At 40.8% G+C, this 13,982-nt stretch overlaps 1 protein-coding gene and 1 non-coding gene across 2 annotated transcripts in view; one reads left to right on the top strand and one right to left on the bottom strand.

Moving 5' to 3' along the window:
- The window catches only part of EPHX4 (epoxide hydrolase 4), a 28,286-nt gene extending 15,056 nt beyond the window's left edge, over positions 1-13,230 (bottom strand). The window contains exons 1-5 of the mRNA XM_070403413.1: positions 13,000-13,230; positions 10,266-10,351; positions 7,544-7,701; positions 4,964-5,092; positions 2,756-2,859 (exon numbers count right to left, since the gene is read on the bottom strand). Coding sequence (XP_070259514.1) covers positions 2,756-2,859; positions 4,964-5,092; positions 7,544-7,701; positions 10,266-10,351; positions 13,000-13,230 — 708 coding nt within the window. The remainder of the gene's footprint in view (positions 1-2,755; positions 2,860-4,963; positions 5,093-7,543; positions 7,702-10,265; positions 10,352-12,999) is intronic.
- On the top strand, positions 1,436-1,638 carry LOC139004626 (small nucleolar RNA SNORA73 family). The gene has a single exon (XR_011470482.1). It is a non-coding gene; the product is annotated as a small nucleolar RNA SNORA73 family (small nucleolar RNA).
- Positions 13,231-13,982: the final 752 nt, after the last annotated feature.

The raw sequence follows: 13,982 nt of genomic DNA, 5'->3' as shown, positions 1-13,982 counted from the left end.
CGGGGAGGAGCCAGCCAGTGATCCTTGATGGTGGTGGCGGCCTGAACCGGGGTGCAGCCAGCCAGGGATCCTTGATGGCCACGGTGGCTGGGAGCTGGGGGTGCCCTGGCCCAGGGCTAATGACTCGCCAGAGGCATTAGGCCTGGGCAGGGGCCAAACCAGCAATTGGTGTGAACTACAGAGGAAACACCTTTTCTGACTGCTGATTGGTTAAGCTCCCTGTATGCCACTGGTAATATTCTTAGTAACTTGGGTAATAAGAGTCCAAAAAGTGATCTAGGGATTTTTTTTACCACACTCCTGGAGAAAAAAATGAAGGTCTGCTGCTGGAGGGTTAAGAAATGTCATATCCTGTCCTAGCCAGTTTGGCTCAGTGGATAATGCCTCGGCCTGCCCAACGCAGATTCTGGGTTCAATTCTGACCAAGGGCATGTACCTAGGTTGCAGGTTCCTCCCTGGCTCCGACCCAGGGCAGGGCTCATGCAGGAGGCAACCAATCAAAGTGTTCCTCTCACTTTGATGTTTCTCTCTGTCTTTCCCTTTCTCTTCCACATTCTCTAAAAATCAATGGAAACATATCCCCAGGTGAGGATAAAGAAAGAAATGTCATATCCTATGAAAGGCACTTCTTGAAAATGCCTAAAGAAAGTTGTCATTTTTTCATGGTAAAGGGACTGGAGTCTGTGTTGATGAAAACACCTTGGTGGCTGCGGTGACTGGCAGTGGCTGCAGCAGTGGGGTGATGGGGCTGGTGCCTTCCCCTGATCAGCCGGTCGCCTTCCACAAAGGGAGGCCAGGCTGCGGCTTAGGCCCACTCCCCAAGGGGAGCAGGGAGCAGGGAGTAGGACATCCCCTAGGGCTCCCAGTATGTGATAGGGGGCAAGCTGGGCTGAGGGAACCCCCTCCCCAGTGCACAAATTTTTGTGCACCGGGCCCCTAGTTTCTTTAATAATAATAAAAAAAAAAATGTTGCCCAGCTGTTATGGCTCAATGGTTGAGCATCGACCTATGAATCAGGAGGTCACAGTTCAATTCCTGGTCAGGGCACATGCTCAGATTACAGTCTTAATCTCCAGTGTAGGGTGTGCTGGAGGCAGCCGATCAATGATTCCCTCTCATCATTGATGTTTTTATTTCTTTCTCTCCTTTCCTCTCTCTGAAATAAATTTTTTAAAAAATATATTTTATTGATTTTTCACAGAGAGGAAGGGAGAGGGATAGAGAGTTAGAAACATCGATGAGAGAGAAACATCGATCAGCTGCCTCCTGCACACTCCCCACTGGGGATGTGCCCACAACCAAGGTACATGCCCTTGACGGTATCGAACCTAGGACCCTTGAGTCTGCAGGCTGACACTCTATCCACTGAGCCAAACTGGCCAGGGCTGAAATAAATTTTTAAAAAACTATTTTAATTGTGTTAAACCTCAGAAACCCAATGTGGATACTCTGGGAGGTTACTCTTTCAGGCTCTGTCCAGGTGGCATAGGGAAGCATAAGGCTCTGCCCCATGACGTGCAATCCTTTTCCACAACATTGGAGATAAGCCTGTCCCTTGAGTTTGTACCTACAAATTCCTATGGCTTCTCAGAGTCCTATAGATAATGACCGAGGAAACAAATCATTTAGGAATCATCTGGTATACTAAAATTTAAATCTTAAGTAACATCTTAAATAGTCTAATCTTCTGGGGCTTGGGAGTTGTTTTGTTTAAAAAAACAAAACAAACCAAAAACAAATAAGGAAGTATTATAATTTTAAAAGCCATCACAACGAAATACAATGTTTGAATTTTGTTTCATTTCTGATCCAAACAAATGAAGTATATAAAGACAGTTGAGACAGTAAGGAAATTTAAATGGGTATTAAATGATATGGCAAAGTTGTTCATTTTGGTAGGTTTGTTAATGGCATTGGGGTTACGTGGAAAAGACAAGTCATTATTATCAGAGATATATGCAAAAGTATTTTTCAGGTCAAATAATATTGTATTTTTCTTTTTTTAACCTCCCTAAATATCTACTACTATATTGGACATACAAGAAACATTCAATGCCCTTCTAAGAAATAGCTACTACATAGGACTCCTGGTGTCAGGGTACATGGTACACCAATAACTGCATGCTTATTGTCTTTCAGGGTTTTGTTTACCTCCAAGGGCTTCCACTTCTGTCAAACTCTCTCACCTGGCATTCATATTCCCTCATCTCCCCCATGGGTTGTTCTCTAAAAAGAGGTATTCTAGGCTCTCAAAAAAAAAACACAAAAAACAAAACAAAACTGAATAGCAGCCAGGCACTCAAATATATAAACAGATTTTAAAAATAAGTAAGCCTATAAATGAAGCCTCAGAAGCATTTATTAAGTTTTAATATTTTGTCTATTTTTCTTTTTTAAGGATGGACTTTAATTTAAAATATTCTTCTTCTTTTGTTTTTGCATAAGAGGAAATGCCTAACACAGTGCACACAATATAACAGATGTTCCATAAATGAGTATTTAAAACAAAGCAAAACAACACAAGCAGGACCAGTTCTTTTCTTTTTTTAGTGCTTCAGTCTATCTTTATTTTTAACTTCCTAATTTTGTCATCTTCTTGGGGGCACCAAGTCTTTTTTTTTTAAATTGAGGTATAATTGTCTTATAACATTAGTATTAGTTTCAGGTGTTCAACATAATGATTTGCTATTGTATACACTGCAAAATGACCACTGCAATTAGCACTGGTTAACATCTATCACTACATATGACTTACCTTGAAATCATTTATTGAGAACATAAATTCTGGGAACCATGGTATTTGGAAGAAGTAATAATAGCTGGATTTGAACAGCTGGGCAGGGTGTCGTAAAATATATTCTGAAATTAAAATGCCATGTTAGACCTTATCCAAGGAATTTAAATTAGTTACTATTGAAAGAACTTATTTTTTAAGGCAATTTCACCTTTGAGATGATCCCATAAAAGCATCCACAAATAAGGGTTTCTGTGTAATTTCTCTTTGGAGCAATTTCTATGTTCTTATATTTTATTATGGATATTTCTGGTGTTTAGAAAAATGTATAGCACTTTAAATAAAGAAGGAAGTCCCACTTTATGAAGTCTTGACTCAGAAAGGAACAGGAAACCCAAACACCACTGCCATTCTTTTAAGGTCATTATCAGTGACCTAGCACTTTTCCTAGGGATGCAGAGGGAGATCACTTCCTACTGTTTAAAAGATTTTCCTTATTGGTTGATTTGAATGCCTTATCCATTTGACCTCAACAGAAGAGAAAGTGTTTCCTATAAATTTACTCATGAATCTAGAAAATTTATTCATTCAATGAATATTTGAATATCTACTCTGTTTGAGGGGATTTGGCAGTGAACAAGACGAAAGATATTCTCATTAACTTATACAATAAATAAGTAACGAATACTTAAAAGAACATTTTGATAGCAATAATACCATACAGAAAACAAAACAAGGTAATTTGATTAAGAATGATGGTTGGGTGGTGTAGAGGGACTATTATATAGTAGAGCAGCGGTTCTCAACCTGTGGGTTGCGACTCCTTTGGGGGTTGAACGACCCTTTCACAGGGGTCGCCTAAAACCATTGGAAAACACATATATAATTACATATTGTTTTTGTGATTAATCACTATGCTTTTTTTTTTTATATTTTATTGATTTTTTACAGAGAGGAAGGGAGAGAGATAGAGAGTTAGAAACATCGATGAGAGAGAAACATCGATCAGCTGCCTCCTGCACATCTCCCACTGGGGATGTGCCCGCAACCCAGGTACATGCCCTTGACCGGAATCGAACCTGGGACCTTTCAGTCTGCAGGCCGACGCTCTATCCATTGAGCCAAACCGGTTTCGGCGCTACTATGCTTTAATTATGTTCAATTTGTAACAATGAAAATACATCCTGCATATCAGATATTTACATTACGATTCATAACAATAGCAAAATTACAGTTATGAAGTAGCAATGAAAATAATGTTATGGTTGGGGGTCACCACAACATGAGGAACTGTATTAAAGGGTCGCGGCATTAGGAAGGTTGAGAACCACTAAGTAGAGATTGTCAGAATAGGCTTCTCTGGGCTGAGTCCTGAATGGCACAAAGGAATCAGTCACGCCGAGATCTAGAAAGAACATCCAGAAACAGAACGTAGATCCTGCTGTTCTCAATTACAAATCTGTGTGAGACCAGATTTCTTCATATACTTCAATTCAAACAACATATTGAAACAGATTGAATACAGAAGCAGATCTGAGAATCCAGCTGCCTTTTAGTAAGCCAAAAATTAAAGAGGTTTGCAAATGTGTAAAACAATGACCCTATTCTCACTAAAATTTTGTTTCGAAAGATGTAGTTAGTTTTCATTAAAATGTTTTTTTATGTTAACATGTACTGGAGTTATTATTTTTTAGATAATTTCACACATACGTTTTTCAAAGTCTCATTTTAAATTTCCAATACAGTGAACATTGATAGATATAACCCATCTAAACAAAAGCTCAATGGGTCTTTAATAACTCTTAAGATATAAAGGAATCCTGAGACCAAAATTTGAGAACTGCTGCTTTAAAAAATGTTGCCATTCCTGATAGTCAAAGCTGTCAGGCAAGAGGAGAACTTATTTCTAGGCTGTCAAGATCCATTCCCATCAAAGTAGTGTTACTGCATCTCCCCCTTTATCCCTCCCCAAGTTAGCAATAAGATAATTTCTAAAAATAAAATTATGCAAGCAAACACGAAGCTACAGTTTCTTAGACTCTAAATATTAAATATTTAAAGCACACTGTCATGTACTAATATCATATTTTAGCCATTTGATTTAAAAAACATTGTTAATTTAAAAAAGAAAAAAATTATGTTAATCAAATTTTGCTGTTTTTAATCCAAAGTGTCAGTGGCAATAGTGAATTGTCATGTTGGCAATTCATAATGGAAATTTAAGCTCACCTGTAAATACATTTGGATGAGGGAAGTTAATAACAATAAGCTTCATCACCATTTCAGGATAACAGATGGCAATTAGCCAAGCAATCATGCCTCCCCAGTCGTGGCCAATAAGAACACATTTGTTATAACCTGTAATCAAGAAATACATGTTGATGTCATTGAAAAGAAACAAGTGGCTCATCATTAACTCACATAAAATAGGTTCATTTCTAAAATAGGTTCATTTCCACTATTCTACCCTAATTATTCATCCACTTTGTGCAGACACTGAGTTTGGTATTTTCAAAACCTGTAGGTATGTCCGAATCACCTAGGTAACTTTTTAGAAAATTCAGGTGCCGCCCTAGCTGGTTTGGCTCAATGGGTCGAGCGTCAGCCTGTGGACTGAAAGGTCCCAGGTTCGATTCCAGCCTAGGGCACATGCCTGGGTTTCGGGCTCGAACCCCAGTAGGGGGCATGCAGGAGGCAGCCAATCAATGATTCTTTCTCATCATTGATGTTTCTATCTCTCTCTCCCTTCCTCTCTAAAATCAATAAAATATATATTTTTAAAAAACACCAAAAATGCTTGCATTTAAAAAAAAAGAAAAAAGAAAATTCAGGTGCCTAAGCTCCACTATAGACTTACAAATTCAGAATTTCTCCCAGGAATATAAATATATTTTAATCTGAAATAGTTTGGACACCATGATTAAGACTACATATAATTAGGTCATAAACAAGATTGAGTTATTTTTGAATGTTGGAGAATTTCTAATTACAGTCAAAACCTAAATGTCCCACCTATGTCCAACTGGTAAATCTTTATTTCAAAGAAGCATCTATTTTCTCCCTAATTTCCCAAATTCAATGTTACAACGCAAAACAGTAAAACATCACTAATTTGGGACTGTGAAGTCAAGTTGAATTAGTGGAAAGTCTTAATTATAGTACTAAACACATACAAGTTTCACTTCATGTAATCATTATAGTTATTTGAATTAGGTTAAAATACTGATTAGTAGTAATTCCTACAGGATTTCATTTGTATGGATGGATAAGATTAATTTGTAATTTATTCCTACAGTAATTCAAATTAATTTTTTCAAGTAAGTATTTTTCATCATCACCTCACCACTATACATACACACACAGAGAAACATCTTGTTTATATTATTGATTTGCCTAGAAAATCGCATGTTGACAAACTTAAGCCAGGTCTAAAATATGAATGAAATCTGGCTGTTGGAAATCTGTGTCTCTGAGTCTATTTTATTGTAATCAGACTAAATGGTAACACTGCATTTATACCCACAGACTCATCCACTGTTTTCTCCTCTAAAAATATTGGGTTGGCCCTAGCTGGTTTGGCTCAGTGGATAGCATCGGCCTGCAGACTGAAGGGTCCTGGTTTCGATTCAAAGGCACATGCCCCGTTTGTGGGCTAGTAGGAGGCATGCAGGGGGGGCAGCCAATCAATGATTCTCTCATCATTGATGTTTCTTTCTCTCTCTCCTTCTCTCTTCCTTTCTGAAACCAATAAAAATATATAAAAAATAAAATGAAATTATTGGCTTGACCTATGGTCTCATTAGATTATTGTAGAAAGGAACTTTAATTTGATTTCATGGGTTTCTCACTTTATTGTCACCATTAACATACTGATGGTAACAGGTGGGTTTTAGTCAAAAGGGATGCAATGGATTAGATTGATGTTAAAAAAACATTTACTCTTCCCTGGTCCCCACTGCCATAGAAGGAATGTACTCTGCTGCCCCGTTGATGTTAGACTGGACTGTGCGATTTGCTTTGTTCCTGCGACAGGTGTATGACGTGACTGTGGGCTCAGCCACATGACTTGCTTTGGCCAATGGGATGATAGTAGTGACCTGAAATATGTGTGTGCAGCTAAGCTCACCCTCTTACCGTTTCTGCCACTGCTAGGAAAAGAGCTTCCCCAGGTAGCCTCCCCTTTAGCTTGGGCTCCCGCCTAACTCACAGTGAGAAATCATCCCAGCTCGACCTACATGTCAGCCTGAGGAAAAAACCCAGAGGTGTCCAGCCTACAGTTGATCTTCAGATTCACGAGCACAGGAACAAATGCGTATGGCAGTATGTCATAGAGTTTGGGTGGTTTGTTACACAATAGTACTGTGACACTAACTGATCAATACAAGTAAGATAATGCAAGTGCTTCCACATCTTGTAACATTTTTAAATGAATGTTTAAGTGTGGGTTCTGAAGACCAATTTTTTTTAGTATAAGACTCAAATTGCCAACAATTAGTCCTGAAAATAATAAATAGTAACTTAACATTAGGTCTGTTTTTAAAAACAAATTTTGAAAGTATTTTTGGCTAGTGGACTGAATAATTATTCTGGATGTGTTATTTTAAATTCCCTGTATAAGCATTTTGATCTGGAACCCCAAACCTTAGTAACAGGATACTAAGAAAAGAGCTTCCCCAGGTAGCAATCCTCTCAGATAACAACCCAGGTAGGTGAAAAAGGCATCCTCCCAAGGAATTAGGTTATCATGTCACAATTTCTTGAACCATAGTCCTTTAAAAAGAATTAATACTATTTTTTTAAGTAACCCACCTAAGGAGTCTAAAATATCCTTTATATCTGTAATTAGACAGTCCAGTTTATAATTCTCTCGATGAATGGGAGCGTCTGTTTCTCCATAGCCTCTCAAATCCAGCGCCACAACTCGGTATTCACTTTTAAACTCCCTCAGCTGGTAACGCCAAGAATACCTGAAAGATATAAGGAACATTAAATATACCACAGTGACTAATACAAATAGTAACATTATAGATTTTCTAAGTGGAAAAGTATAAGAAACTCCTTATCTTGAGAAAGGTTGTAGAGCTCAGTATAAGCAGGAAAGAAAAGACCTGTTTGAGAAGGGAACACTGACATTCTTTATTAAAATTATTTTAATAGTAATTGTTAATCTTTTCTTTTAAATATATTTTTATTGATTTCAGAGAGGAAGGGAGGGGGAAAGAGAGAGAGAGACAGAAACTTCAATGATGAGAGAGAATCATTGATTGGCTGTCTCCTGCAAGTCCCACAATGGGGATCAAGCCAGCAACCGGGGCATGTGCCCTGAGAATCGAACCCATGACCTTCTGTTTCATAGGTTGACACTCAACCACTGAGCCATGCCAGCTGGGCAATATTGGTAATCTTGCCTCTGGGTTGTAACAAACAAATGAAGCACTTTGTTTCCTTAGGATAATCTGTCAACACATATGATATTATTATTTTCTCATTAGCTTTACTTAAAATTTTGAATTGATTTTTTATGTCTTTATACCTAATCAATAAAGTTCTGCAGATTTAAGCTCTTAAATATTTAATTAATCACTTTTCCTGCCCATCCTTGCTAACATTATCTTAATTCAGGCCGCCACTGATGCAACAACCTATTGATTGATCTGTGTCCACATCATTCCCTTCCATTCTTTCTTCTATGAACCAAAGTGCTGTAGCAAAACCACATACTCTCTCATGTAATTTCCCCACTTAAAATATTTTATTGGCACCTTATTACTCATAATGTGAAGCTCAAACTCCGTCTGGCAGACAAAACCTCCAAGATTTGACTATTACTAAATTTTCCAGCCTGATTACTTTATAGCCTGTCATCTGCTATATAATAAAAAGAGCTAGCATCGCCCTAGTTGGTTTGGCTCAGTGGATAGAGCGTCAGCCTGCAGAATGAAGGGTCCCAGGTTCGATCCCAGCCAAGGGCACATGCCTGGGTTGCAGGCTCGATCCCCAGTGGGGGGCGTGCAGGAGGCAGCTGATCAATGATTCTCTCCCATCATTGATGTTTCTATTTCTCTATCCCTCTCCCTTCCTCTCTAAAATCAATAAAAATACATTTAAAAAAAAAAAAAAAAAAGAGCTAGCATCTACATCATTCTTACCAAGGGCCCAGCACCTTTTGGTATACGGACTACACTTCAACCAATTGAGCCACACGGGCCAAGGCTCAATCTGCACATCTTAATCCCTTCACCGTTTTACCCAGCCACCGCCCCCCCCTCATAAAATGTGCATTAGTTTAATATATTAAGTATCTGTGTCTTCATTCAGAATTCACTTAATGAGAGATTTCAAGGTAGAAATTTGATTCAAAATAATGTGTATAATCTCACAATATTTTACATTTAAAATTGTATTAGATACTATGCAAACATAATACCTGCATTATCATATTAATAATTAAAATAGCCTTACAAATAAATTTAACTATTGCCATTATCAGTGAATGGAATCAAACAATATCTTAAACATTTCTAAGAAATAGCACAACTGTTATTTTAATAAACTGCAAGAGAATAATTTTTAAATGTAATCTTCCTAGACTTCATAAATAGATGGCATAATTGATTTACACTTTAAACTGAAAAAGAAATCACATCAGTGATTCATATGATTAAAACAAAAACAACCCCTTTGATACAAGAATGAGACATATTGCAAAATCAGTAACTCCTGGAAATATAAATAAACAAAATAAACTATTTTCACCCACATTCTCCGCCCCCCCCCCCCCCCCCAAGTAGCTTTTGGTAATAGCAGAGAACTCTTTTTAAAAAAACTCTTTCCTAGTTATTACTCTTAATGTAAGGAGGGTTTCTGGTTTCCCAGCTAGCCATTTTCAGATGTAGACTATCCTTCCCCCTTCACAACAGAGGAAAGGCAGTCCTCATCAGCCTCTGTGCTCAGCTGTACGTATGAAGAGCCTCATTTGCCATGCACTTGAATAATGACAAATGCATTCCATACAGCTGGTGATGAAGACGACTCAAAGAAATTGCTGGCATCAACTCAGAATATTTTTTAAAACGATGAGGCAAGTAAGTGACTGAGCCAGAAGCACTGCCCATGTTACTTTATACAGATTTGACTAATGCTTCAGACTTACATTTTATTGTGAGTCAATCATGATAGGCACTCCACCAGCAGAACCTACATACACATGTTGATTTGCATGGGCTATTTACCACCCAATTGCCTCCAGATGAAAGAAAATAAAAATTTAACATGAAAATAACTTATGTTTGTGTATGCAGGTAAAGCCAGAGTGGAGAAAAATCTTTATGTGGGGAAAATCTTCTCAGGAAAAGGCATCCATAGACTTTTTGCTTTGGAAGAATGGTTTTTTGCCCTCCTCCATGCTTTTCTTCAACGCCTAGTGCACTAGCATCCTCAATGCATTTATAATAAAGTCCCTGTATGTATGACACTCTGATAAGCAAAGTATTTAATGCTAAAAAAAAAAAAAGTTAATTTGTAAGTTTACCAGAATTCTGGAAATCCATGAAGTAGCAGCATAAGTGGTTTGCCTCTTTCTCCAGCAGCAACATAATGAAATCTTAATCCAGATTCCTGCAGTAGAAAACATGAAGTTTCAGTGATGATTTGTGTTGTTAAAGTAGTATAGTTAGTATTTCCATTTCATTAAAAAAAAAAAAAAAACACTCACTTGCATTGTATTTAATATCAAGAAATAAAAATTCCATAGCCAGCCCTAACCGGTTTGGCTCAGTGGATAGAGCATCAGCCTGCGGACTGAAGGGTCCTAGGTTCAATTCCGGTCAAGGGCATGTACCTTGGTTGCACGTTGGATCCCAGGCCCTGGTTGGGGTGTGTGCAGCAGGCAACCAATCAATGTGTCCCTCTCACATCGATGTCTTTCTCTCTTGCTCTGTGTCTCCCCCTCCCATTCACTCTCTCTAAAAATCAATGGGAAAATATTCTCGGGTCAGGATTAACAACACAAAACACCTTAAAAAAAAGAATAAAATAAGTATTTATTGTCAAAGAGAAAAAAACTTTATGATTTATCAATAGGATGAATTGACAGATTTACTTTGTCAACATTCCCTTTATAGTACCTTCCCTTCTTCTACTTACAAAGTCAATTTAAATATTATGAGCTTCTGAAACAATGTCACAATTTGTGACTTTCATTTTACTGCTGTGTCACATCTCATCTCATTCAAATTCTATAGGACCTGTAAATAATTCTGATTTGAATTTATATTCCTGCCATGTTTACCCCCTAGTCAAGTACTTTTCTCAGCTTGCCTGTCAAGAGCTATGCCATCAGTTATATAATTCACACCTTCTTTCCTTATTTTTAGTTCTCTCCTTCCCACATTTTTATTTTAAGATGAGAGTTGCATGCTGCTTGCTCCTCATGTCATATCTGTGTATTTGTAATAGCATAGCACTCTGAGTGCTCACGGCTTCACTCTGCATGTGGGAGACAAGACTGCCCGGGGAAATAAAAAGCGTGGGAATGAGACAGGAATACAGTGAATACAAAGCAAACTGAAGAGAGAAAAGTGGAGAAAAAAAAGCAAGAAAGAGAAACAAAAACTCATAAAGAAGTGAGGAAAGGAAGCAAGAGCCAAAAGCTGGGCACAGACACTGGGTTTTATATCAGGTTACCCAAGTACGTGGGTTTTCAGATGTGAAACAATCTTAAAAGGCATCTAACCCAACCCCATAATTTTTGCAGATTTAGACACTGAGGTCCAAAGATGTTAACACATATCATGACATTGGTTAGGAGGAAGGCTGTGACTGGAACCTACCAGGACAATGTTCTTCCACTCCTTGCTCTGTGTCTCTGGGGAAACTCTTTAGATGGCCAGTGAGAAGAAAGACATCCCGAGGCATTTCAGATGAGTTTACACTACTTTTTCTCCTCACGTGGAATGAAGTGAGTAAATCTGACTTTGCCTTCAACTGCAGAATGCCTTTCTAGGTCAGTAACTTCTTTTATTGGTGGTGAGTCTTGGGAGATACCATAATACTGTGGGCACTTGATTGAATTCAGTGAACAAATTACTGCACTTACCATGTGCCAGACACTGGTCTTTTTTTTTTTAATCTTCACCTGAGGATATTTTCCCATTGATTTTTAGAGAGAGGGAAAGACAGAAACATCGATGTGAGAGAGACATCAATTGGTTGCCTCTTGCACGGGCCCTGGTCCTGTACCAGGGCCTGGGCAGGGAAGGAGCCTGCAACCAAGGTACATGCCCTTGACTGGGGTCGAACCTGGGACCCTTTGGTCCACAGCCGATGCTCTAGCCACTGAGCCAAACCAGCTAGGGCCAGACACTGGTCTTTTTGGTTGTTGTTGTTTCACAAATCTGAACTCTTTAATTATCATATCATGAGCTGAATAAAGGTAAGAAAGGCATATCCCTTGGTCTTCTGGACTCCAGCTGCTGGACAATCCTCCTAATAGGAATCCTCCACTTGGTGATGTAAATATCCCCTCATTTGAAGCTAGTTTTGAAAGGCCTGTGAGTCAAACTGTAGGGTGCATCACAAAGGAACCACATGGAGCCTCAGGAAATGGAACATCAGCGGCTGTGAGGGGCCCTGGGACAAGCGCGGACATTGATGAGTCTGCATGCATGGTGGGCCCTCACTTTTTATTCCACTCCTTCGGTCTCTAAGTTCATTAGTTGGCTTCCTTCTCCACAAACATGCACCATTTATTTATGATTTCATGCTGCTTGGGTCATCTGTGAATGTTCCATTCTGCTGATCTGAGTAAACTCCTGATTTCCAAGGACTTATTCTATTTACTCTTTTATTCTATCATCTGGGCAAGGACAGGCTCCTGAGACATGAGGGCGCCACCTGGAACAATTTCCTACAGCCGATCTGAGCTCTAAAGGGCAAAAAGGTGACGGGAGACAGCTTCCCCTTCCCACTTAACCTAGTCTCTCTCTCTCTTCCGCTCCCCTTACGCCCCCCCACCTTCCCCCCGCCCCCCCACACACGCACAAGAAACAGGGAACGTAAACACACACAGTCCCGACCCCTCTGCGGCCACACCTCGCCCCTCTTGCCTCCCTTTGGCATCTTGGTCGTCCCCGCCGCGCGCCCTGCGAGCCCCGAGACACTAGGGGACGCTGGGCCGGGCGTCAGGGAAGCAGCAGCCCCGAGCCCTCTGCTCTCCCGCGTGCCACGTTCCCTCCCGACCCCGCCCGGCCGGCGCCGGCCTTCACCTTGATCCGCACGTAGCAGTGGGTACCCAGGGAGGGGTCGTTCAAGCATCGGGGCGGGTGCTCCCGCGCGCCCCGCCGGAAGGTCTGCGCGGGTCCCTGGCCGATGCTCCACAAAAGTTTGAGCAGGTAGATGGAGGCGCAGAGCCCGCAGTAGCCGTAGACCAGGGACCAGAAGAGCAGGGACCGGATCGTGAACATCAGGCGGGGCAGGCAATCCCGCAGCCTCGCCATCGCGCGGCGGGCGGCGGAGCCCACCGTCCTAGGAGGCACCGGAGCGGCAGCGCGCACACCAGCCGCAGCGAGGCAGCGAGCGCCGCGGCGTCAGGCCCGCCCGCCCGCCCGCCCGTCCGTCCCGATCGCCGGCTCCGCGCGCACCTCCCCGCGCTCCTCCCCGAGGGCCTTGCAGCCGCGCCCGCCGACGTCCAGTGTCATAGCCTCGGGCTCTGCACTCCCGGTGCGCGCTCCGGCCCAGCGCTGAGAGGTCCGCCCGGGACTAGGCGCGGCTGCTTTGCTAAACTGTGGGGAAGTGGTGGGACTCCCAGTCCTCCCAGGCACCGCGGAGGGAAGAGCCTCTCTTATTTTGACCTGTGTTCACATTTTCTCGCTGCCACTTGGCTGTTGGAATTTCATTAGGCCTTTATCTGGATCGTAGAATTTGGATACAGAGAGGGGCAGTGGCTGGTTTTCATACTACTCAGCAGACATTATGACTTGATTCATTTCTAACACATTTCTGAAGGTGCTGCTATTCTCCGACTAGTTCAGTCGTTATATTCAGAGTCATGTCTGGAAACCCCTAGTCCAGTGGTTCTCAACCTTCCCAATGCCGCGACCCTTTAATACAGTTCCTCATGTTGTGGTGACCCCCAACCATAACATTATTTTTGTTGCTACTTCATAACTGTAATGTTGCTACTGTTATGAATCGTAATGTAAATATCTGATATGCAGGATGTATTTTCATTGTTCGCGACCCACAGGTT

This window comes from Myotis yumanensis, unplaced genomic scaffold, assembly GCF_028538775.1.
Source record: "Myotis yumanensis isolate MYYU_CA2020_CCGP unplaced genomic scaffold, mMyoYum1.0.hap1 SCAF_2, whole genome shotgun sequence".
In the NCBI taxonomy this organism is placed as follows: Eukaryota; Metazoa; Chordata; class Mammalia; order Chiroptera; family Vespertilionidae; genus Myotis; species Myotis yumanensis.
The sequence above is the reverse complement of the archived record's forward strand: the minus strand, read 5'-3'. Positions and strand labels throughout refer to the sequence as shown.